General features: G+C 38.2%; 1 protein-coding gene across 2 annotated transcripts in view; it reads right to left on the bottom strand.

Moving 5' to 3' along the window:
- Positions 1 to 26434, bottom strand: part of LOC121407567 (protein virilizer homolog) — a 54186-nt gene that overhangs the window by 13627 nt on the left and 14125 nt on the right. For both annotated transcript variants that reach the window (XM_041598706.1, XM_041598707.1), the window contains exons 4-28: positions 25761 to 25926; positions 24373 to 25107; positions 23615 to 23826; positions 22387 to 22523; positions 21275 to 21497; positions 20113 to 20194; positions 19099 to 19309; positions 18013 to 18271; positions 17332 to 17435; positions 16628 to 16740; positions 15219 to 15578; positions 14526 to 14675; positions 11474 to 11665; positions 10666 to 10751; positions 9861 to 10007; positions 7563 to 7734; positions 7158 to 7294; positions 6323 to 6522; positions 5128 to 5289; positions 4718 to 4823; positions 3801 to 4033; positions 2301 to 2589; positions 1382 to 1633; positions 613 to 725; positions 59 to 135 (exon numbers count right to left, since the gene is read on the bottom strand). In XM_041598706.1, the coding sequence (XP_041454640.1) occupies positions 59 to 135; positions 613 to 725; positions 1382 to 1633; positions 2301 to 2589; positions 3801 to 4033; positions 4718 to 4823; positions 5128 to 5289; positions 6323 to 6522; positions 7158 to 7294; positions 7563 to 7734; positions 9861 to 10007; positions 10666 to 10751; positions 11474 to 11665; positions 14526 to 14675; positions 15219 to 15578; positions 16628 to 16740; positions 17332 to 17435; positions 18013 to 18271; positions 19099 to 19309; positions 20113 to 20194; positions 21275 to 21497; positions 22387 to 22523; positions 23615 to 23826; positions 24373 to 25107; positions 25761 to 25926 (4918 nt within the window). The remainder of the gene's footprint in view (positions 1 to 58; positions 136 to 612; positions 726 to 1381; positions 1634 to 2300; positions 2590 to 3800; positions 4034 to 4717; positions 4824 to 5127; positions 5290 to 6322; positions 6523 to 7157; positions 7295 to 7562; positions 7735 to 9860; positions 10008 to 10665; positions 10752 to 11473; positions 11666 to 14525; positions 14676 to 15218; positions 15579 to 16627; positions 16741 to 17331; positions 17436 to 18012; positions 18272 to 19098; positions 19310 to 20112; positions 20195 to 21274; positions 21498 to 22386; positions 22524 to 23614; positions 23827 to 24372; positions 25108 to 25760; positions 25927 to 26434) is intronic.

Raw genomic sequence — 26434 nt, 5'->3', positions numbered from 1 at the left:
AGACTTGCAAATGATATTCATCATAAGATTGACCATGGGGCATGATCACAATACTCACTGTGTGCTCGACGGATTCCACTCGCTACTTTGTTTCCTGAACTGAATGTCAGAGGGTTGTATCTTCTGGTCAAGCCCCTGAATAGATAGAATTGAAATACATAGCTATGAAAATATCAAGTTACATTTGACCGCATTGACTGCAATATTCAACAGAACACTTTTTAGTGGAGCAAATGAATTAGGCTTTTGTAATCATGCTTATAAAATAAAATCGAGCACAAAGTGACACAATATTTCAAATTAATTGTTGAAAGAAAATGAGAAAAAATGTTTGCTAAAGCTCAATGAAAATGTAGACTGAATTTATAAAAGAGTGAATATAAACATAATATAAAATAATCAAACATAAAACCAATAACGAAAATACTTTTTTTTTTTTATTTCTAGGGATTATTGAAAAAATACAATTCAATGTCTAACTTTTTGATAATTCAACATTTATTTTAATTTTCCAGCTTTTCAGAAAACATTTCTTTTTGTCAGCACTAGACTTGGCATAGAATATACACATCATAAAATGAGATGATTCCAATCAAAGATCATGTGACATACCTCTTCTTCTTGTCAGGTGACACATCTTCCACACCAAGTCCCTTTGCAAGCTCTGATTGAAGGTCAAAGTTTGGCAACAGTCTGGCTCTGATCTCTTCCAGGTCACAGCGAACCTGCATACCGAATAAAATAGGTATCATCAGCATTTACAGAAGAAATACAAGTATTATCCAGGGGTCATGACATTAAGGCCGTATTATGAAGTCGGGTTTAACTTAGACCATGGTCTCACTATGTGCTAAAATTATGGAAAGCCAAAAACTCAAAAATTCTACTTATATTGTATATTTCTCACATTTACTATTTTGAATCCCTTTTCATAATGAAGAAAAATACTTCAATTATCATTCCCAGACATTTATTAACAATTTGAGTACCAGATGAGTTAATAAATTGGATGTGAACTGTTAAGGATGTTTGCCCCAATTAATTTCAAACCAGAGTTTAATTCAAACCCAAGTTCAGAATAAGGACCCAAGTGTCTTTTCCTAACCAAACCATGTGTCAAATAAAAACGTTAACAATAACATACTACCATTCCACAGCAAATAAAATCTCATTATTTCAGTAGCTTTTAACAGTAGCTTCTAACTTGCCACTAATAACAAGTTTTATTAAACAAAGACATAGGGTCCTGTAACACAAATCGTAGCAACTGATGCTCAAATTGATTTTCATGGTTGATCGTTCATTGTAGGCCATGCAATCAATCATAAAATATCACTTGCTTTGATCTATGATGTGTTCAATTGCTAAGCTCTGTTCTTACCATTTCTGGTTCGGTATCCAGCTCATCGAGGGAAGGCAGCCCGATCCACATTCCTGTGGTCCCCCGCTCGTCATCATCCTCCGTCACGTAAAAGACGAGACGGCCGTTGAACTGGTCATGGAGGGTCAAACTATCGGGTAACATGGAGTATGGTGGGTTGGATAGCTTGGTTTCAGGGTTGTCTAAGGCTTGGAGGAGAGAGGTCACGGTGTCTAGGAGATGCTCCATTGTCTCATCGTGCTTACAACAATCCTAGGTTAACAACAAGACACAGAAAATGAATGTTATTGGGAACTATGCTAGAGCAGGGGTAATAATTAGAAGAGTTCAAGTGTGTCATGGTTAACAGATGTAAGCCTTATATTAGAATCCACTATAAAACATATAAAAATGCCCTAAAATCAAGAATCAAGTGGTGACAGAATTAAGATGTATGTACATGTATTATAAGAATATATTTATGAATGATATTAAAGTAGACGTTTGTTGTTATCAATACAATAATAATTCATATGTCATTAAATACTGTAAAGTTTGATGCTTTTATATTTAACAGCCATTAAATTTTGTTAATGTAAAACAAAAGATTAACTTCTGACATAATTAAATTTTTACCACCCATCCACTCTTCATGATTTGAAGTCTCATTTTCCCTTAGTTTTAAGATATTGACCAGGCTGAAAAATAAATGAATGCTTGTAAGTAATCAGATAACCAACTGTGTCACATCTTCAAGGAGTTGACAATGAATATTAATGTCTTACCAAAGGGCACTAGTGCATCAACTTGGTTTCAAACCTTATTCACTTACTGATAAAATCACTCCTTTAACGAACTGAATTTTCAACATTCCTTTGTTATAACAATTAACTAATCAAAACTTAGTTATTTATCATTCAAAACAGACAAGTCCACATACCACAAGAATCTTCTCCAACCTCCTCAGCGGATGCGCAGCATCTTCAGACCACCTCAAGGACTCTCCAAGCTCCGTGACATCCATGGCCAGTGTCCTGTACCCTCCGGATCCTGCAGCTCCACCTTCCTCCCCCATGCTGGCCTCCTGGTCTCCCTCCCTGGAGAGTAGGAGGTGGAGCAGGTCCAGAGTGTTTGACAGGGTGGAGAGGTAGTCGGAGCTCTCCCGACTGAAGGCCTCTGTAAGACGACCCAGGAGACTGTGGAAGGCTCCTGGTCTCTTGTCCAATGAGCTGATGGTCAAATGCAGATACATACTAGCGATGAGTTTCATTTCTCTGAACACAGTTTTGTTTTTCAACACATCTTCACATAAGCTTGGAGAATAGCATTCAAAATACTGAACACATGATGCCTAAACAAAAATACATATATGGGGGATGATCAATACGCTATTCTGTCACGGTGCCACAATCCTCTTCAACCTTTTTGTATAGGAAGTAAATGGGACATAAGGTGCCAAACATGTAGTCTTTGTTTGCCAAACGGCTAGAAAAAGCTTTTGATAAATCAAATTCTTAAAGATCAAAATATGTCCAAAAAAATTGTAAGCACAATTCTGGACAAAAATCAAATAACAATGAGCGGGAAAAAAACTCCCCAAAATCAATCATCATAAATGTAGCAGTTTGTCAATTCAAGTTTAACACTGTAAATATTCCTAGGTTTATTGTGGCAGCTCCTCTAGCCATGTCAGAGTAAGCTCAAACTCATTGAATACTGAAATCTGTTCACACCCAGAGGTTTTTGGACAAGGATTGCCCTATTCTAGATGCAAGCTTCTTCTTCTCGGGTCACTACACAAGACCTGTCCAGTGGAGGGTACAAGATCTGGTTGTGGGGTTAAAGGACTCCTGGGGCCCTTCTTACAAAGAGTTGAGGTTGACCCGATTGATCGCAACTATGGACGGCCAGCAATGTCAACATCTATTATGCATGTTTGTTCGAAATATTTTCTAGCTATGGCGTATATTCATGCATTCATTGTTTTCTTGAAAATTCACAATGCTTTTCTTTGTTTACAAAGGACATTGTGCAAATTTCCTGTAGAAAAAATTATGACACTGATGGATTTTCATAGAGTTACATTTGATTGGATCAACCGCCACTCTTTGTAAGACAGGCCCCAGGGTCCCTCCCGTCTTACAAAGAGTTACATCTGTTCCAATCAATCATAACAATTGGTCCAATTGATCCAATCAATCATAACTCTATGGAAATCCAACAGTGTCATAATTTTTCTACAGGAAATTTGCACAATGTCCTTTGTTAACAAAGAGAAACACAGTGAAATGTCAAGAAAACAATGAATGCATGGATGTGCATCAAAGCTAGAAAATATTTTGAACAAACATGCATAATAGATGTTGACGGTGCTGGCCATCCATAGTCGCGATTGATTGGATCAATCGCAACTCTTTGTAAGATGGGACCCTGATCTAACCTCTTAAGATGGAAGAAGCCATAGTTGTGATCCAGGAGCATGGTCAGCATGCGAAGAGCCGGGAGGATGCTTGCGTAGGAATGGTTAGGACAGGTGACGTGATCCAGCAATGCTCCGCAGACCATGTCCATGTGCTCTCTACAGGGCAGGCTGCAGGATAGATGTTCATTCATCAGCATGGTCTCGGAGGACATGAGGGTGATCTCAGGGTCACAGATGGACTGCAAAAAGGTCTGTCGATTACAAAATGTGAAATGTGACAAGAGTAAAGATATTACCATCACGATGGCCTGCTTCGTATGCTGCCTTTCAGGGGGTGGGGGGGGGGTTCTTGGCTTTAATAATCCTTTCCTCATTTCCTTGGATTGATCATGGAAAAGTCTACTATTCTTCTTATTTTCACTGATTTCTGAAGCATTATACAACACAAATAGTGAATATTCTTTGCCATGCAATGGTGCAATATTTTGCATTCAGTGAATAAAAGAGACTCAAAATTTGGCTATGCCTCATTGAATAGATCATCTTTCTTTCATCTTATGCAAAATCTTGTACAATTGTACTCAGGAATATTCACTGTATACTGTTCAATGCTTCTTATGAAGAGAATGTTTCTCATCTCATATTCTTTTTCCAAACATCTTAGGAATTTAATCTCATGATAAACAGCCAATTGATATCATGTATAAATCCAAGTTCTGTTTCCTCCAATCAAAGTACTATAGCATGCATGGTACAACAAACAATTATTTCATAAAAACAACCATTCCCTGCCATGTTATGAACACATGTTCACCCCCACCCCCCCCCCCCCCCTGAAGATGCTTGAGATTCAAGGCGAGTTTCCTTGCCATAAAATCAAACTACATAACTTGATGATGTGCTCCTATTATTTTCCTTCTCTAAAAGTCACTTACCACAATGCATTCTTGAGCCTGCTGGTGGGTAGATGCTCTGTAAGGCTCATTCAATAACATCAGTAACCGTGGCAACACACCAACAAACTGCTCATCACCCTTTGCACTAGTAGATAAACAAAATTCAAGAAGTAATCAGTAAAATATGAATTGTTAAGTCAACTCTGCATCATAGTAAAAGAGACTTGATGTTTTATTGTTAATCTAAATCAATCTTTACTGAATATTATCTATCTATTTGAATCTAACTATGGCAAATGCAATATGAGGTTGAGTGTGTGATGGTGTTCCTTTATAAAAGTTTAGATGACAAAATATGATAATATATACACCTTAAATTTCTATCATCATCATCACCACCACCACCACCACCATCATCACCATCATCATCATCATCATCATCATCCTACCTGGATCTTGAGAGCTGTAAGAATGCTGCCTTGATGGCCGGTTGAGAGATGAGATAGACCAAGAGAGTCAAGACTCTAGCAGCATCAGCATTACATGGTCTTTCCTTGTTACTACCTTCATCTCTGGGTTCAAGGCATGACAACAGAGCATGGAGATAGGACCTGGAACAAACAAAACAGGAAAACTAAGAGAATTTATCAAAGAGCTTGAACTTGTTTAGTATGTTTTCATATAATTCCTGCGGTGACACAACATTTGCTCTGGGGTCCGTTTCATAAAGCTGTTTGTAAGTTAAGAGCAACTTTACGAACGACTGGTGATCCTTTCTTGTGGTAAATGGCATATTCACTGGTGGTGATTTAGCACGTAGGAAAGGATCACCATATGTTCTTAAAGTCACTCTTAATGGCATGGTCACACCGCCCGAGTGTTGTTGGAGCGGTCGTGGAGTGGAAATTCGACCCTCTTTCCCTACCGCTCCACGACCGCTCCAACAACGCTCGGGCGGTGTGACCAGGCCATAACTTATGAACAGTTTTATGAAACACCCACCTTGTCTTATATCTGAGAGGGCATAGGTTTAGAATCAGGATTGCCATGGAGTTTTTGGTTCAGAATAATGTTTAGATAAAGATTAGGGTTTGTTTTTGATGTTAGGTTTTATGTTGGCTTATCGTGCAGATTTTCCATCAGAGTAAATGTCCCCGGAACAAATGTCATGGAACCATTCCTGAACAAAGGACATTTTGGGTTACACTCACTGAGATGACAACATGTGTTCAAACATTGGCCATCTGGTTCCTAAACAAATAAAAATCTTAACCGTAACAGACTAATAACAACACCAATATGAATTAGGTAGAATTATACGGAACGCTGAGTAGCACCTTCTCTCTCAATTCAGTTCCTTCGCTGTTCAGAGATTGGCGTGCGCCATTTTCTTAGCACTACACATACGAAAAGTAACAATGTAGCAATGAAAGGCGGATGTCCTCATTTCGTATTGCTATTTGTCTAACACATGGTGATCAAGGTGACATTAAGCAGTGCTATTGCAGGTGTAAGAAGTGGCAATGGAGGTATCTGTTCTACTTATTTGAATTTTTATGAGCACACCTAGCCATATCCCTCTGTTTCACAATCATCAAACAAATAAACCTAATCCTAACATTGTGATAATCCCACTAAACTGACCTGATGACCAACAGAGCCGTCGAGCTAGCTACATCAGCCAACTGGCAGCTGAACCTCCTGAGGAAATGATGAAGGAGAGGGGAGCTGGAGAGGGAGAGCTGTCCAAGTATCTTCTGAATGGATGCAGTCTCTGAGTGAAGATGAAGGCTCCATAGACGACGGAGGTTGAGGGCCTGCTGCACCTCCAACTCCGATAAACTCTGTAATATGTGAAAACAGATTAAAGATTTGGTTTTAACTATTGAAACATTGATAACAGTTCTTTAAAGAGATACCCCAAAAACTCCTGAAAGATTACTAAGAGTCATTTTCAGGACTGTCAAATGGTCAGGGTAATAGAAACCCTTCAGTTAGATTTAAGATGGTTAGTTGGATTTACCTGATTGGAATAAAAGCATGTGAATTTTTGTAACCCGTAAACTAAAGAAAGCAGTAATTTATTTATTCACTTTTGTAAACACATCTCTAGAAAATGTAACTCTAGTGCTGCACCATCATCTTTCGAGACAAACAGATGCTTACTACTACTACTATACACAGAACGAATGACATTTTCAATAATCACCAATTATTTTATTATTCCTCAATTCTGTAGGAAGCAGAATACTAACAAAAGTGTGTGCTTAGCTGAAAATGCTGGGAATAAATATTGATAAGACTTTGAGCCACATGGCCATCAAAGCTTTTGTCATTACAAAAAAAAAATAAAGTAACAGTATATGAACAAGAGGTGGATTAAATCAGATCTGCTACCACCTTCAATAGGAATCCTGACAGACGGAGTACTAAAACAATATATTCACAACTATGGTGGTTTTGAGAGTAAATGACATACCTCTTGTGTCTGCATAGGTAGTGGGAGTGGCAGCAGCTCACAGAGAAGTTGTAAACCACCAATATAGGCGAAGGGAGCTGAAGGGATGTACTCCAACAATGTGTGCAGCATCCTAGTCCAACAACTCTTGGCAATGTCTGTAGATAGAAAGGACAGTTTACTGTCATTTGATAGTCTAACTAGGATTCTGTAGCATTGACTTGCCTCGTTTTTAGCAGAAGCTATACTACTACTTTTTTATAGGACAATTCCATGAAATAATCAACGTGTTTGAAGTCTCACCCACATTTTTCTTGATTCTTACTTCACTTGAACTACTCAAGCTTGATTGAAAATTATACCTGTCATATGAAGCACAAAGCAGAGGATTTTTTTTTGTATAGGGGGGGGAGCCATCGGTTTTACCTGCTTCTGTCTGGTCCTTGATCTCTCCCATGGGCTTGGTGAAGGTCATGAGAATGTCAATGATACCAATCTGAATGTCGGATGCTGTGTTGCTAAGGATGCCGCTGGTAGGAGCAGAACAGATGACGGTGTGTAGGAGGAGCAGGTTATTCACCAGACGTTCATCACAGTACTGCATGGATAAGAATGATAAAAGAAAATAAGGATGTCGGGACCTGGACTTGCTACGGAGGCAAATCAATCTGGACTCTGTCACATAAAGCTTTGCAATCAATGGTTAATTGGAACGACCAATCAAGACGATTGTTACATGGGCATTCCATTCAAAATACTGACCAGGAACCAATCAGAATGAGATGGTCATATTGGCACTTCATCACAAACCTTTGTGCTACAGGGCCCTGAATTAAGGAAGCTTGAATTATGGAATGCCAAACACTTTAATATGATATGACAAAGCATTGCACCCAAGAAATGACATTCACTCATGTATACATCATCAATTCCTCTTGTTCGTCAACTTACATCCATCTGGAGATGAAACTGTAATATTACTGATTTTTATCACCCAAATTTAGGGGTTATCATATGCAACACACATACAATGTAAAGTACCGTAAGTAACGGTGTATTAACCGCACCCGTGTATTAACCGCACCCCCAACTTTGGACTAAAAAATAGAAAATAAAAAAATTCTTCTCACATTTTCATGCATATTTGAGGTACGAAGAAACAAAGACTAAGTTTAAGATTTCAAAGTATCCAAAGAGATTACCGGTATGCGGAAACTGCTGTTCTTGATCAATTCATCTACAAATGTTAGAAAGAAAGAACGGTCCCGACAATATTGGCCACTTACACACTCACTCACTCACCTCACAGTCACAGTGTACACACACACAGCACTGCCATTACATTGCAAACTACGATACAGTACCAGTCATGCCAGTACATCTTATCAAATTATGATCTGTGTCTTTCCCAGTGTAGGAGGAAGAAACATTCACATTTCTTGCATCACAACCTCACAATCACTTTCAGAAATTTGATGTCTTAGCATGAATTTTGGATACGGGATTACAGGAAAGTTCAAGAAACAAAGACATTTTTTCCAGTTGCTTTTTACGGCTTCGTGCCGTCTCTCTCGTGCGTGGTTCACATGGTATCTTATGAAAAGCAAACAGGAAGGAAAAAAAACAAGCTGATGCGAAACGGGACTTTGAATAGCGCCAGCTTAAGTCGCACTATAACCATATTACAACGCAATTTCTTAGCTCACTCAACTCTCGCTCAGCGGTGACAAAATATTACCGAGTATGCTTGGCGTCTCTTTTAACTTAGCCAGGGAACTTCACTACTTTGAATCGAGAATAAAGTAAAAATTAGTGTCATGAAGGTGGGTGCGTTTGTTATGGACAATATTTAATAAAGATCGTAATAATCGCTTCCCATTACCCGCGGCTCATACCCCTCTAAACGACATTGCCTGGGCGGCTACGCCCGGCCACTCGATGTGTTGTGAACTGGCAGACATCGTACATGTACGGGAGGGGTTACGGCGGGCTGGCTCAGACCCGTCACCGTGTATAAACCGCACCCCTGACTTTTGCTTCTATCCCGGCGAGAAAAAGGTACGGTTAATACACCGTTACTTACGGTAATCATTTCTAAGCGTTTATACTTTTACAAGGACTCATTCCAACTGGAACACACCAACTATTAAAGTGTATTTAGTCTATTTTAGATGTATCCATTTAACTCTTTGCATGCTAAATTAGGTTTGGGGGGATAATAATGACAATTGTTTTCATGTTATGTTCTTCAACTCAAGATTTCCATACTGCTCCATTGACACTTATGATTACTATATAGATGTTAACCAAGTGTTATCTTTTATTAGCTTCTCTAATTTGAAGGTAGTGGATGAATCTAGTTATTACCATTGCTGAATGTAATTGTACGAAACAGCAAGATTGCAACAACAAATCGAAAAGGGTTAAGAAGCAAAGTTATAGTATTGGAAGCATGTAAATTGTATCTGGTTCATTATTGCAAAGTGAACAGATAATAAAAAGTTGAAAAAAATATCTTTTTAAAATAGATTTGAGTACCCAGTAGAATTAATGTTGATAAATAACTACAGAAGTAGACACTACACAAGTGAAATATCAGAAAAATTATATTCCCGTTATGGATAATAGTAGGGATACATATTAATCAAGAAAGAATTAAATACAAAGTTCATCCACGCTTTCCATATTGTAGTCCCACAAAATCTTTATACTGTTGTTTCATACCTGTGTATCCTTGTGTTGTAATAACTGTGTTAGCATGCTCTTGACCAGCTTCAGTAGACAAAGAACAATGCTCTCTAGCATATGGGTGTGGCCACTGGCAAGACTGATCCCTTGTTGCCATGGACGCAGCATGTAATCAGACACTTTCTGTAAGTATGAGAAGTGGGAAATGGTCTTACAACAAGTTACTACATCCACCTGGGTAATGTGAAATATTACATGTAACATGTGCATTTCTTAGCTTGTTTGAAAATAGCAAATAAATAAAGCAGAAAAATCAACAGACTTATTTTTAGAGTATTAAGGAAATGCTGTAGATTTTGAATCATTTAATACTATTCTTGCAATAATGTTAATAATGAATACTGGTAATTACATAGAATTTGTATGGCACACATATCCACCTTGTTAGGTGCTCAAGGCGCTCCTATATTACCCGGCTAAGCTTGTCTACCGATTCTGGTGCGCACAAAAGCTTTTTGAGGAATTACTTCCTGCCGGTACCCATTAACCTTACCTGGGTTGAGTGCAGCACAATGTGGGTAAATTTCTTTAAGGAAAACACGCTATGGCTCAGAATCGAACCCACGTCCTTCCGATTGAAAGACAAGAGTGTCAACCACTATACCACGACCCCCACCCCCATAATACGAATCAATAAATTTGACAAGATTTGTCAATGACAACCAAGAATTGGAATTTTGAATGGATAATCAAAATCTGAAGGAAAAACAATAACATGTTACAGGTGTTTTTTCCCATTCAAATGGAAATAATATAGATTTGACAGACAGAACGCACATACCTTCATACAAGTAGTGAAAGCAGTCAGTGCTCCTGACGTAAACAACTGCATTGTGGCAACCTTGTACTTCAGGTCAACTTGTAATCCTGGGTAAAAGCAAGAGAAAAACAGGTAAAATGCATTTTACATATGAAACTGATGAATTGTGCAACCAACATGAAATATCTTTCATTCTTTCTGACTCTCTGTTCTATTCTCCTCTTCTGCCCTCCCTTCCTGCCCTTCTCCCAATCTCTTCTATCTTTTCATTTATCCACATGTTTGTTTATCCCCTTCTGTTTTTCAGTAAATAACCGCTATCCTTATCACAATCTGCTACTCACTTCCTTATCCTAATCATCTTGATACATTTATTTCCTTCTATTTCATTCTTGTCAGCTTTCTTGTTAATTGACTTTTAACAACCTCATATCACCTGTGATGGCTCCATGGCATTTGGTCAAAAGACTACAGCGCTGCATTAAATGCTATACCCATACCCCAAACTGAACATAAAACCCTATTGCAACCCTAACCCTACATTTTAGACGCAGAGCAATCATCACAGGCACAAGTGTAGTCCAGTTTGGACCTTGTTTGGAAGTGCCCTTTCCCCAAAGCTAACATAGAGGGCACATGTCTCCCATCTCTAATCAGCGCCAAACCACTCATCTTCCCTCCAAGATGAGTGGTTTGGCGCTGATTAGAGATTGGGAGACATGTGCCCTCTATGTTAGCTTTGGGGAAAGGGCGCTTCCAAAAAACAAGGTCCAAACTGGACTAGCACAAGTGTTATGTCACCCCTGTGATAACCCCTTCAGAATCCTACCTTTTTCAGTCATGACCTTCGGTGGGCAAACTACATGAAGCAATGTCCTCAGACATGTAAGGATCCCAGGAGCTATGTTGGTGAGATTACTTGTCATTTGGGTCATGTTGTGATTGAGGTATTCAACCATGCTACCTATGCAGCTAGCATCTAGCTTGATTGTCTTCAAAGGCTCCACCCACTTGTGAACAACTAGATCAAAGAGAGAGACAGAGAGAGAGAGGGGGAGTGAACATTAGGAATATTGATTAGCCTCTCAATACTGCATGAAATATTTGTTTATAATTACATATACAGTCGTATACCAGAATACTGTTTTGGTGTTATATATGCCGTTTCCTTGTAGTGTAAACAATGCTACGAGCAACAGTATAAAACTAACTTAGTGGTGAACTTGTGTCATTGGTACCTACCATGGTAACATACCCAACTACCAATCAAAATCAAAGTTTCATAGGAAGTTGCCACTGACAACAATGTTAGCATTAAATACAAATTTTTTACTATAATGTAAATTAATATGAACTATATTCCAACCCTAGCTATCTTACGCATATATTTTTCGTCCAAGTTCTGCTTTTGAAAAAGGCATTTTTATTTAAACAAGTGGAATGCCTCTGGCCGTCTCACCTGCATCACGCAGTTCAATATAGCAGCAGTGCTGACTTTGAAAACTACTCTAACTCGCACAAGATGTTCAGTGATACATGGTTACTCTTATGTCCACTTTTTATGAACTAGACCAATAAACTTACAGAGATATGATGGTTATTCAACAAAAAAACCCAACATGGCCAAAGTTCATTGACCTTACATGACCTTTGACCTTGATCATGTGACCTGAAACTCGCACAGGATGTTCAGTGATACTCGATTACTCTTATGTTCAAGTTTCATGAATCAGATCCATAAACTTTCAAAGTTATGATGGTAATTCAAGAGATACACCCAATTCGGCCAAAGTTCATTGACCTTTGACCTTGGTCATGTGACCTGAAATGCGCACAGGATGTTCAGTGATACTTGATTACTCCAGAGATGCCAACCTCTTGACACAAAAAATCAGACTGAATATCCTCAAGAATCATATTTTTTAGCAAAAAATCAAATTTTCACGAAAACTCAACATGACCAGTGCAAGCCTTGAATTAAGCAAGGCTTAAAAAAAAATTGCCCCCGGCTTGCGGGCTTTCTACAGGAACTGGGGGCAATTTTCTGGAACCAGGGGCAATTAAAAAAAAGAATATAACTGTGAACCACACTCCAAATTTGTTTACAGTAAGCGCAGCTCCTGCAATTTTTTAATTAGTACAGAAATAGCATACTAAGTAATAGGCTTATTCAAACAACTAAGAAATCAGATTTAAATGTTTAAGTGTGTTTTGACACCCTCACTCCACATCCCCTTTACATGGGCTTATTTACTTTTCATCTTTAATGAACCACAAACAATGAACCCCCCAAAAAAAAATCTAAATAAATGAATAAAATAAATATATAAAAAAGAGAGAATTCAGATCAAATAATAAATTTAGAATTTTTTTTTTTTTCATGGTTAGAATCACGGTTGTGGGTGGGTGTTTGTGTATGATTGTGACTGTGAGGTGCACTTGGATTGCATATAAATTATGTTAAAGAAATGAAGAAATTAAATCAATATCTAACTAAGTCTATTCAAATTCCAGCACATAGCCACAGGCTACATGTGATTTACATTTAATGTACATGTATTGTAGGTTCATGTACCTTAAGTTTTTCACAAGTTATTTGAAAACGCAGATCTTCACAGAAAATGCCTTTCATTCAGGGAGAGTCTAAATTCTGTGAAAATGTATTCATTAATAACTTAAATATTCATCACAATGAAGGAATCATGAAGTTTTTTGACAGTTTTCAAAAATTAACATGAAATCTAAACTCTATCTGAAACAGAAAATCACCATCACTTAGGCCATTACTGATAGAATTCTCACCCAGAGCTCTGGCAGAGAACGTGAGCTCAAACTGGCTAGCTAACAGCATACAAGTACCACACTCAAGTGCACGGCGTCCTCCTATTTTTTTTTAGATGGAGCCTTGTTTGTAATTTATTGTCTGATATTTACCCCTCACCAAGAAAGAAATTAAAAAGCTATAATTCACAACTATTGATTTTGGATTAATAAGGCTCTGTTTTGACAAGCAAAGTCGGCGACTGTGAGGATAAAAGACTCGAACATCCTATGTGCTGAGAACGGGGATTTATCTCCTGTGCAATTCAAATTACTATTTCACAGAATTGTGATATCCCGACTGGAAATGTGTGCATTAGAAATTGCACATGGTGAAGTAGGGAAAAACTGTTACCGCTACTGGAAGCATGCGCGTACATGTATTACAGGAAAAAAAAGACGGACGTAGCTCACTTTTTATGGTACTGAAAAAAAGACGCACTTGGCAATTTGAAACTGTGCTTATACATAGCACACATATATGGGACAAAAACAGGACAATCACAGAAAGTCGGGAAATCGTATTTTTGATGGCCAAAATCGTACTGTCGTATTTTACTTGTTTTATCGTACTAAATACGATAAAATCGTACTGGTTGGCATCTCTGTTACTCTAATGTCCAAGTTTAACGAACTAGACCAATAAACTTTCAAAGTTATGATGGTAATTCAACAGATTCCCCCATTCGGCCAAAGTTCTTTGACCCTAAATGACCTTTGACCTTGGTTATGTGACATAAAACTCATGCAGGATGTTCAGTGATACTTGATTAACCTTATGTCCAAGCTTCATGAACTAGGTCCATATATTTTCTAAGTTATGATGACATTTCAAAAACTTGACCTCAGGTTAAGATCTGATGTTGACGCCGCCGCCGTCGGAAAAGCGGCGCCTATAGTCTCACTCTGCTATGCAGGTGAGACAAAAAAACCTTTACATGCTGGGTAAAACGGATCTCAACCAACAAACTACTGGACCTACCAAACTCGACTGCCAGCACGGATACTTGCGTCTGGGTTATCTTTACACACATCAATGGTAGTAAAAGACATGAACTTACTGTGTTCTTCTGTGCAGCTTTCTAAGAGGGCAGCAACATTCTTATGCATGAATGGAATGTCTTCAGAGTATTGTACAACAAATGTGAGTAGCTGGGCTGCGTAGCCATAGGTTGCAGTCTTCTTGCTGGTCAGCAATACTTTCTCATCTCCTGGATAAGGGAAGGCATAAAAACAAACGCACTTGATTTACTTCTAACTTTAGCCACATTTCTCGAATAACCTTGCAAGGAAACCCTCCTCATTATCAGTTCACACATAAAACTCTGTTTTATTACAGAACAGTCAGTTGCCCAGCAAGTTCAAATAAAAAAAGAAATACAGATTTTATCATGCTTACTCACACGAAAAATACACTTTAAACGTTAGAATATGCTCTCCTTAATCCTTGCACCTCCCCCTTGCCCTCTTAAGTTTTGGTTGATAAAGACTGCATAATGTCAATTTTAATGCAGCATCATTCTAAAATTCAAAGCTCACAAAACTGTAGTGTAATAATTCTATAAACACTTTAATTGTGCACTTAACATGAGATATCAGATTTAACCTCTCTCGCAAAATGCATTTTATAGTATAATCTAATAATTAATTCAACAATAAATTCAAACTTTAAAAATTAATAATGTTTAGATTCATCCAAACAAGATACAAGCTTTGAAAAAACCCAAACTATTTTTTTCAAATCAAATTCTTACCTGCATCTCTTGTTTCCATGAGGTGAGCTAGAGGCAGAAGACATTCCAGATTATCAGACATACAGAACACCCTAGCCAAGGCCTGCCTGCCATTAAGGCTGCTCCCCGCCATCATGTACGCCCCACTCAAGGCCCCCAGCACTCCCTCATTCTCGACCCGGGTCAAGAGGTCATTGGAGGTCGTACGGTGCTGTTTGACAAGGTCAATGAACTGTAGTGCACTCAAGGTGTAGACGAGGCGGAGTCCTAGCTGCTGAAGGCTGGTTTCAAATTCAGTGGATTCCTCATCGTCATAGTTACTTGTGAGTGCTTGGAAGAGGGTCTTGCAAGTTTCAACTTCAGTGAACATGTACAGGAGACCTGTATGGTGGTGATGAAGATACATTTTTCATAGATGTTCATAAAGAATCTCTTGTCTGTATGAAGATAATTAACAGAAATGCAAATGGACACCTAGAAGGAGGCTATTCTGAAAGGCTGAGCCCAAGTTGTCTAAGCAACGTATGTATCAACTATCTTATTTCACAGTGAAGATCAAGTCAGATGTGGCTCAGATTTGATGTGTAAATGTGAAGAAAGTGTCCTACCATAGTAATTCATGTTTGATCTTGAAATCTTACCAGGATTTGTAGTATTAGAAATCAACTTCTTTTGACAGTGTTACATGGACATCAAATTCATATATCATTGGCAAAGATTGTCAGGTCTTAAGTTGCAACACATCATGATGTTTAATCAGTAAACCTTTGTGGGACACCATTATTGCTGAAGTAATCATCGGAAGATATTTTCCTACTTTAAATTTTTCAATTCTTAGCTGTTCACAATTACACACATCTTCATGCAAGACTGTATTAGAAGATCCAATGCAGTGGGAATTAATTTCATTTAACCCTAATCCAATTTTGACAATATTGCAAACTTCACATTCAGATACTCTTTGATACCAACAATTTCAAAGAAAAAAGAATGAATTCTGGCTTTAACCGATGTTAACAAAAAACAATTAGATTCTAATTTGACACCAAAGAACAGGATACCAAAAGGTGTGAAACATACAATTAAGTTTGGATTCTAAAAGGAGGGGGGGGGGCTATGAAATTTGATTGTCTCAAATTGCTACATATTCTGATTCATGGACTGCTCTAATCTTACTATGAAAAATGAAGTAAAAATTGAACCCCTCCCCTCTCCCAATCATTAACCATCCCATACTACCAAAAAGTGATGACTCAGAGCAAAAACTGACAACATAGCATCTGTATCTAGCCATACGACACTTTACTAACAGTTCCTTTGAGAATAACTCATTGCAATACATTGTAATGTACATCCTCTGAGATAATTCCTTTCCAAAAGCTACTTCTTCCACCACCCAAGAGTATTTGTACGGACACTGTCAAGCTTACCTGGCCAATGGTCAAGCATATCGGTCAAGATCTCACTGATCATACTACTCAATGTCTCATTGGATGACGTGACAGGACAGGAGAGCAGGAGCAGCAGGCTTTCCAACAGACTTCTGAAGGTGGAAAATGAATATTTATATTTGAATGAACAAGACATGTTAAAGGCATCATGTTTTCATAATAGTACATGCTTCTTTGTTAAATAACAGGATACTACTGATAATAATAATGATAATAATAATACTTATACTTGCTTAAATAGGACTTTGTCTCTACTCATCTGGTTACCCTGGCTTTAGCAGAGTGTATTTGTAATAAACATTCAGGATGCATGAATCACCTACTTTATCAAGGTAGGGAAAGCTATTGTGCTGCATTTGATCCAAAGTAGTAGATGGGTACCTGGCAGAAATAGCTATTCCTTACGATGCAAGTGCACCGGGATAGCAGCCACCCTGTAGCAGGGTAATGATTTGAATCAGTCTTCCTCTTCAAATAACTCCTCTTTTTTGCACTGTTTTATAGAATATCTGCATTCTTCGGGACACTTATGCTAGAGAGCATTGTTCTTTGTCTACTGAAGCTGGTCGAGAGCATGCTCACACAGTTATTACAACACAAGGATACACAGGTATTTGGCAACAATATAAAGATTTTGTGGGACTACAATAGGTGGGACTGAACAAGAAGAATAAAGACTATACCTGTGTTTGAACATATGGCACATGACAGGCCATGGATCTGGTGCTGGTGGACTGTTGATTGTTACAGAGGTAGGGAAGAATGGTAGCTTGGTTTGAGGTTGAACCTGAGTAAAAGTCAAAGCAACATATATGTCAACTTTACTAGTAAATGTTTACATTTTCATCACACCACAAGAATTTTATCTACCATTATCATATTGGAAAATATTCAACACATTTAGTAATCTGGGATATGATTATTTTACCTCCTGTTTCACTGCAGACATGAAATATTTTGATTTCTGATCCCTCTGCTGTTTTTCACATCACAGTGTTTTTGTTTATTGATGACTCAGGCTCAAAAATATGAGTCATACTAAATGCAATTAATGAGCAAACTTTGACTGTACAATCAAATTGCTGTAATTTAATTCAATTAACAAAAAAAAAATCAATGTGTGGGAAATGTCAATTTTTAGGCAATTTTAAAAATGATAATGCAATGTAAGATAATCAACCACATTCTCATTTGTCTATACCTAAAAGGTACTGTTTGAATGGCAGTTCAGATAGTCTTCAAAACTTGTCTTTATAACAATGACCTTGTATGAAATGCCATACAGAAGTTCCTCTTCAAATTGTCTTCTAAGCCATGCACCAAATGAGTAGCCATCTCCCCTGCAACCACTGGTCTACACTTACAATTGACTGAGGAGCAGTCCTGATGATCTTGAGTAGCTCACTGAGGAGCCCGATCACCTTGTCGACGTCGCCACAGCTGATCGACGACGCGTCCCCATCCATCCTCTCCTCCTCTAGGCTACTGGCATCAACGGTGTCAATGGTCTCCTCCACAGCTTCTGTCTGGGTTTTGGCATCGCCCTCTTCGGCGTTCTCTTCATTGCCCTGATAAGAGCCTGCTTCCATCTCTGCCTCTGGAGCAGGCACTCGATCAGCGATGCTGGAACAGCAAAACAATTCATTTCTTTTAGGATTCTCTCCAGAATATACATAGCTATTTGTCAGCTTTGTATGGGTCTTTGTAAGATGGCATTCTGATGATCAAACCTAGGTTCAAACCTAGTCTAAACGAGAATTTTAGACCTCACTTCTATGGAATGATGTGTTTCATAATACTTCTTCCATAGCCATGGCAAATACATTTTACCAATTCATTCATTAATATTCATACTTTCCCATTTTTCTCATTTCATGACACGCTGCAGGATTAGAATAATTTTTACTTGGTGAAATTCCCTGCTAAATACTGGCTTCCATCTCTGCCTCTAGAGCTGGCACTTGATCAGAGATGCTGAAACAACAATTCAATTCACGATTTTTCTTTAAGGGATCTCTCAAACCATTAGACAGCTTTGTAGAGATGAGATTTATCACCTTGTTGAGTTTTGAAGTGTGGGTGTGTATTTTAATTCAGATTGATAGATTTTCAGGAATAGAGAATATTATCAAGATATAAATGGTTGAATACCATTTATTAGCCCTCCCAAGGAATGATGAAGCCCAACGTTGCAATCTATCGAGGATTCTTGTTCATATTCAACAAATAACTTGACTTTCAACATTTGCACTTCCATCAAGAAAACCAATCCAGAAATAATGATCCCAACTAACGACTTTGATAACATCTCAAGAGTTGTATTCTGAAGGCCTAAAAATATAGCACCCAAGGTCAGAATGAAGTTAGAAGTTAGATTTTTTTCTGAAAACTGGCATCCCCGTTGAACATTCTTGGCCTCTGAAAAAAAACCAAAGGTCATATCTACATACCTTTCTGAAACCTCCTTCAGATTGGTCAAGACTTCATAGAGGTGAAGCTTGCTTAGAAGGACGGCTGCAGCAGTCACAACCCGGACAGTCTGCTCTGAGAGAAGGAACTTGACCATCCGTTGGTACCCTGATGGGCCCTCCTTATCAGAGTCTTGGTGTACCCCAAGGAATCTCTCAATGCCCACCTGCCACTTGGTGGCACTGTCCAGGGCTGCAGGAGGTGAATCATCATTAAATTTAGACATTAAAAAGTGAACTAAATTAGAATGGTAGGGGAAAACACAGGTCTGGACATTACTACGGAGCTTGGGACTAGCATGCTGGATGCCGGATAGACTAGCTTAGAAGGGGATACAATCATGATGCCAAAGAAAGCAGGAGTATGATGAAAACAAATTTGCTCTCCTCAAACAAGTATTAGTGTACACCTAACTAAAGAAATACATGGAATAATATCAGCCCTTGTTTCAGAGTATTTTGTGAATACATGTAATAATTGAATTAATGAAAAACAATATACATATCTTTATTTTAACGAAGACTTGTCAGATTTGCAAAAATGTGCTTAGGGTTTCATTGGGTGATAAGAAAGCAAGAGTGCTAGCTAGTAATCAACAAAGGATCCAATGGCTGAAAGTCCTTTCTGAGGGACTTGGAAATGACAATTAGTCCATAATAGTGCATACAGGGGTGTAAAATCCCAGATTAACCAGTAATACCATTCTCCATTTAAAAAGAAACCCTCTACGCCTCATTCATGATATAAATCATGGAATCTTTTACCCAATTACATGGATGAACTCCACAGGCATTTTCATTTGCGAATTGCAGAATCAAGTCTGAAAAGCGTCAAGCGATAAGGCCCTATAACATAAAGCTTAGTGATGATCACTGGGCTGAGTTCTATGATTGAATGTACACAAATATCAATGGAATTGATCATAAATATAAGCCTCACAATCAATCGCTAAGTTTATTGTTACAGGGCCAAGACACTAATTGCAAAGCACTCACCTTTGATAGCCAGCAGCTTGAGAGATGAGGCCATGTGGTCTGTAAAGATGAGCTTCATCAGAGCCTCCTGAACACCAGCATCCTACCAAGAAAAAAAAAGAGATCTTGATTTCATTACAAACCCTTGTTGGGCATTGCCAGAAACTCATGTTCAATTGCAATTCAATCATAAGTCCCCAAATCAAGCATGATGCGGTGTTGCAAGAAAGTCAAATTGCAACTGAATGCAAAACAACTTTTAATGAGAGGACTTGCATTTGATTAGGCTTCATTTGAAATTGATTGTAATTTCTAGCAATGGACCACAAAAACTTGAACATCCATTTACTTGACCAAATAACAAAAAATGATACCCCCACAAAGACCAACAAAATCAGAATCAACATCATGCATTTTCCAAATAAAATAGAGAGAGAGTCTCTCTTTGTATCTACCATAAGCTTTCTAAATTCAAGAAATTAAAGAAATAAATGTGGGTCTTTCATATATATATATATTGTGTAAAGAAATGGATGAAGAGAACAATGGTAGGCATAGCTTAAATCAAGGTTCCCCAGAGCTATCTACCCTTTGGAAAAATTGGTGATGCCGAAAAAATGTCTCTGCCGGGAATCAAACCCGGGCCCCCAGCTTTGAATGCAGGTACCCAGATAGATAGATATATATATATATATATATTTGCAAACAACTCCATTATGGAAGGTCAAATGTGAATCTCTCTCAAATTTTAACTGCATCACCTGAAGTAGACAAACATCTATGCAGTTATAGATAAACACTCATAACACTCAAACATATAATGGAAAAGTTATGAAACAATTTTTTTATTATCAAAAATACAATTACAATTCATCAAACATCAAGAAAAACTTAGGACGTGAGATATAGAACTTCACATTATAGCATTTATAAAGTCATTTGTATCTTAGCAAATCGTAGTAGTTTAATGAAACATTTCCAAAAGCAGTTCTTTCATGTATTGCCAATGTATATACATGAGAGTAATGGCTTTCTGGTAAGAAAAAATATTTCATGAGGAAATTTGTCAGAAAACTCTTACAAGCTACTAAAACCATTATGAGTCCAAGTCTGACAAAATAATTCACAAAGTGATATCCAGCAGTCCTCATTGTTTATCTCAGTGATTGGCAATCTCTCTTACCACAAAGATTTCAGAGACAGATGGCCCCAGTTCACACAAGTGACACGTCAGCTTCATGCCAGCCTTCAGCTGTCTGATGTTGACTGCCAAGGTCTGCTTCATGGCTACCTGGTAGTCCAGTGCCTCTAGGGTCCAGCTAATGATGGCGTCCAGAGTGTCTTGACTGACATAGGCCAAGCCAGGGTCAAAGTGGGAGGGGAGATCTTCAAGAGCCGACACCCATCTATGAATGGTGACAGAGTGAAAAGGGAGAAACTCTGAAGTCATGTTATATTTCGATCATAAATGCTCTTAAAATTCATAATTTTTCTTGCCATCATTACGTAATTTCTGCATAATCTCACATAATCCTCATCGTATTCGTGACAAATATATTGATGTAAATTATTAAAGATTCCAAGCCGTCTTTTGCGCGCTAGATATACTCCAGTGCAAACAGAATCTGCACAATTTCTAACAAATAAAGGGCCTCCTCTTCAGCGGGATCATCATTGGCTTGAAGAAGCCAATCGATAACTGGCGAAACGATGCAATATTGAGTGGTCTTTTTATTTTTTGATCAACTTTCTTTATATTATTGATTGGAGCTTTGTCACTTAAATGACACACATCCAACACATCCCAATAAGGTCTTGAGTTTTGATATTTAAAGGACAAGGCCATTTTTCATGAGGCATATTTGTATATATCAGAGAAACAATGGGAAAATTTTTAAAAAGGCACAACAAATCTAGAAGGCCTATGAGAACAACGTGAAGGCCAGTCAACAGGACACATATCTGGTGACCTTGGTTCATGATCTCGGCTGTCAAGCCTGTGATCCAGCCAAAAACAGGCATGCTTGTTGTCCATGTCATAATCAAGAAAATTGTATAGTTAATTTTTTTTTAAACTGTACAATTTAATGGAATAGTATTATGCTCTTAATCCAGAAATGAAGGTCAAAATATCACACTTTAGGGTTCAGACACTCTTTATGGACTTAATTTGTCAACTAATATGAAAAAAAGTATGAGATCTAATGTACCAGTATTTTATTCTAAGGAAAAATTTAGGAGAGGTTGTGTAGGATGCTTTTTGTGACTAGGACTTATCGCACAAAGCTTTCTTACTTTGCATTGTGGTCTGAATCTTTGAATTCGGTAACTATATCTTGAATGACTGTGGTCTCATTGGGTACATCGCTGGGCTGGTCCTCAGTCTTCTGCTTCAGCTTCTCATAATTCGTCATATCAAGGTCACTGAACGTCTACAAAACAAATATAAAATTGTTTTCTTCATAATTACCGTCAAACAAAGTGGTATGTATCTTGAAAAATACATAAACTTCAAACCAAATATACGTAGTCCGCACTTATTAAGTCACTGATATATATTGTTATCAACATTGCTGGGCATTTAACACCTTTTATCTCAAAGTCCATAAGTTTTAAGAACAACTCAGAAAATCCTTGATTGTAGTTTCTTTTTTTTGCAACCTTCACTTGCACAGAATGAGTTCTCTGCAGGAATTAGGAGACTAGTTTTCAAATAATACTAGCCTAGGTTACAAACATCGCCATATGATACAGCTTCTTCTCAGCTGCCCTCTAAATTCTCAAATGCAAGGTTTTAACAATGTTACACTGACAATATTCATACATTCTTCAATACAATCAAAGGCAAAGGACATGAAATTTAAGTAGAAAGTGGTAAATGGCAAATGTTGATTCACGACTAGCCAAAAGGACATTGGTGTAGTGACGGGACCCAGATTCAGACAATGAGATCCACATTCAAGGAACATTCCGATACACCATGAACCCTTTCCTCCTTACCATTTAGTATGTAATAAATACTGACATTTGACGAAATCACCATCACACAGATCATCCTTATCATCATCACCATTATCATCATGACAATCATCACATTCTTTCTAATATCCCCCTGTTTTAAATGTACTTGCATATTGTCAAGAATTCTCCCAATATCCTGCCGATTAATTCGTCATCACAATCTCTATCCTTGGTATATGTGCATTACAGACTCTCCCTCTTCCATTGTCCTCCCTTTTTTCCACTTCCATGTACTATCCTCTCCTCACAATTAGGCTCTTTCATGTGTATTATTTTTATGCTATATTGTGTAAATGGTGTTTCTACTACAAGCTATTTGTCTCATAGAGTCTACATATTCTTTTTAAAAAACAAACTTAGAGAAAAATATTGCTTTCTCTCCCTTTCACAAATTTATGAAACCATTTGATGTTAAATATATGTCAAATGGAAAAAAAAGAATGTTTATTTAAACTAGAATTTGGTTATGATGAAAAAGTTCTATCAAACAGGAAGTACATACCTTGAGAGGCACCAGTTCATGTTGAAAGGGGTCAAAGGACTGTATCTCCGGCCAGGATTCATCTTCAAGCCCACCAAGGTCAACCCCAGCCAAAAGGAGACCACGTAAGCTATCCACACTGTCTTCCAGCGCTTCCTCATCGCTCAAGATATCCTCATAGCCCTGTCCTACACTATCTGTGTCATCATTTTCTTGAGCGGACTGTCTCTCTCCTAACAGATATAGTACAAGGCAAATAAAGGAATGATTATCTAGTTGTCCATCAAATTGCGCATGGTATATTAGCCTGGATTTAGCTCTGGCTGCTGTTCAAAGTGCTTGGCGCAATCAATAAGTCGATCATGCCTTGTATCCATTTACCTCATATATGCATTCACCAGTGCAGCACAATGGTGATCAATTTCTTGCTAAAGGAAATTACAACATGGCTGGGATTCAAACCCATGGCCTCTGTTTCAAAGTCTGTAGACAAATCCAGAGGGCTGTAACGCTCCATAATAGTATAACATGTAGTCATCATCTTTATTACAGATGTAGATTTTAGTACAGGCCATTTGACTTTTATGCCTAATCCAAGACACATAATTTATATGAAATGTATAGATTTTTCTAGCTTCCATGCAAAATATTCCAAGATAGTATATACCACTTCTAAAGTTCAGACAGCTAATTTTTGCCTCATTATGCTGCTGGACAGAGTACACGTGGAGGATCAAACACATTCAATTAAATTCATTATTTACATATAACACACAAACCTTCTCCCATGGCTTCAACATCCTGACGTGGATACCTCCTTCTCTGTGATGGCACTTCCTCAGGAGAAAGAGGTTCAAACAGTTCAGCCTCCTCCTCTCTCCTCCTTCCTTCTTCATCTTCGTCGTCATCAACTCCTGCTCCAGGCCTTTCAACCTTGTCTCCTTCCTCCCTCCCTCCTCCCTCCAAATAGTCCGAGGAGGAATGATCGGGTTCTCCCGGTGGTGTCCTGGGTCCACGATGACCTCTCTGCACCCTTTCCCCTTCCCAAACATCTTCGTTCCCTTCTTCCCATTCAGGCTCCCAGGTGTCGGTCAACTCCCATCCCTCGCCTCCGTCCCCATGCTCTGGAGCGGGTCCGGCTCCCTCTGCCGCTGGTGGTATCACCCAAGGATCCGTGCTTTTCCAGTCCCCTCTTCCCTCCCCCTCATCCCTTGGCCACATGTGTCCTTTTCTCTCGTCAACCTTTGAGGGTTCCTCCCACGTCTCGACTCCACCCGATGCCGGGTGGGGTGGCGATGGAGTCCTGGGCCCCTTCTTGGGAGGTGGGAGGGGTTGAGGCATGGGGTTTGGGGCTGGTATGTGAACTGGCTCCGGTACGGGTTCAGGAGGTGGTGGTTCAGTGTACCTGGGTCTCTTTGCATCCTGTTCATGGCTCCAGGAATCCCACTCTGCTGGTTTAGATTGGTCAGGGGCTGGGTGGGGCATGGGTGGTTCAGGAGAGATGACAGCCTCAACTGAAAGATTTTCAAAAAGTTCACGATAAACCAACAGTTTCCTTTATGTCAATGTGTCCCTCATCAAATTAAAATTTTAAATATAAAACTACACCCCAATTTACTCACATGATAACTAGGTACTCTGAACATAAAGCATGTCAGAAGGAAAAATCATTTTATGTGATTGCCAAAATATGCACAAAAATTTCATGAGTAGCAGTTCAAAGAAGAGAATAAAGGCCATTTCTCAAAAGTAAATAATAATAATAACATATGTTACAAACAATACAATAAAAACAAATTATACATTACTGAAGGGAAAATCTGACTCTGGTAATTACATAAGCTGTGTAAAAGAAGACAAATAAAAAACATCACAATCTCATCACCAAGTGATCACCTATATGCTTCTATATTTTTTTTTCCTTTTCCTTTCAAACAACTTTCAATTTCGATTGTCTCCCTAAAGGGAATAATTTTGACAGAATTATCATATGCATAATATTTTATATATTCTGCAGTCCTTCATTATTGTGTAAAACTGCGGAAATGCTAAAGACAGTATACTCAAATTTTCAAATAATCAGCAGACTAAACAATCAAACAACTAAATATGAACCTTCAGATCAAAAACTTATAGTCTACAGAGCAAGAAAATCAAATTGACTTACTTGGCCTTTTATTAGGTTGAGGAACCTGTTTTGGTGGTGGAGGCGGTGGTGGGGGAGGAGGAGAAGGGGACCTCTCTGGTTCTTTACCCCTTGAAGCTAGCATACCTAGGACCATGAGGGTAAGCCGTCCATACCGCCCCCTAACCACCATGCTCTCAGTCGCAACCTGCAGGTAGGAGTTACATTATTCAATCAAAATTACAATGCGCTTCACAATATAGCATATATAGAACGCATCACTTAATCTCAGTTTAGCTTAACAAATATACATAATTACGGTAATTATCAACTCAAAATAATCATGTTAATCACTGGCGTAAATCCTTGCGTCACGCCTAAAGTAGATTGTTCGGGAGGGGGGTGATCTGTTGTTCCGTCTCCCACCCCAACTTGAAAAGCATGACATCACAGATTTATGCCCGTGATGTTAATTCACACAATAATATAGGAAATATATTCATATATGAAATGAATGTATCAAATATAATCATAACATTAAAGAAAATAAATGATATACATCAGTAGCACATTCTGTTATGATTTTATTTAATTTCCTTGATGCAATGATAATACTGAAAATAACTCATAAGGCCACACATTCATTATTTTCCTTCAAATATAATTTCATGCAAATTAAATGTGTGGAGAATTCTATAAATAGGAGACAAGGCAAA

Source organism: Lytechinus variegatus, chromosome 2 (genome assembly GCF_018143015.1).
Source record: "Lytechinus variegatus isolate NC3 chromosome 2, Lvar_3.0, whole genome shotgun sequence".
Classification (NCBI taxonomy): domain Eukaryota; kingdom Metazoa; phylum Echinodermata; class Echinoidea; order Temnopleuroida; family Toxopneustidae; genus Lytechinus; species Lytechinus variegatus.
This window is presented reverse-complemented; position numbering and strand designations above follow the sequence as displayed.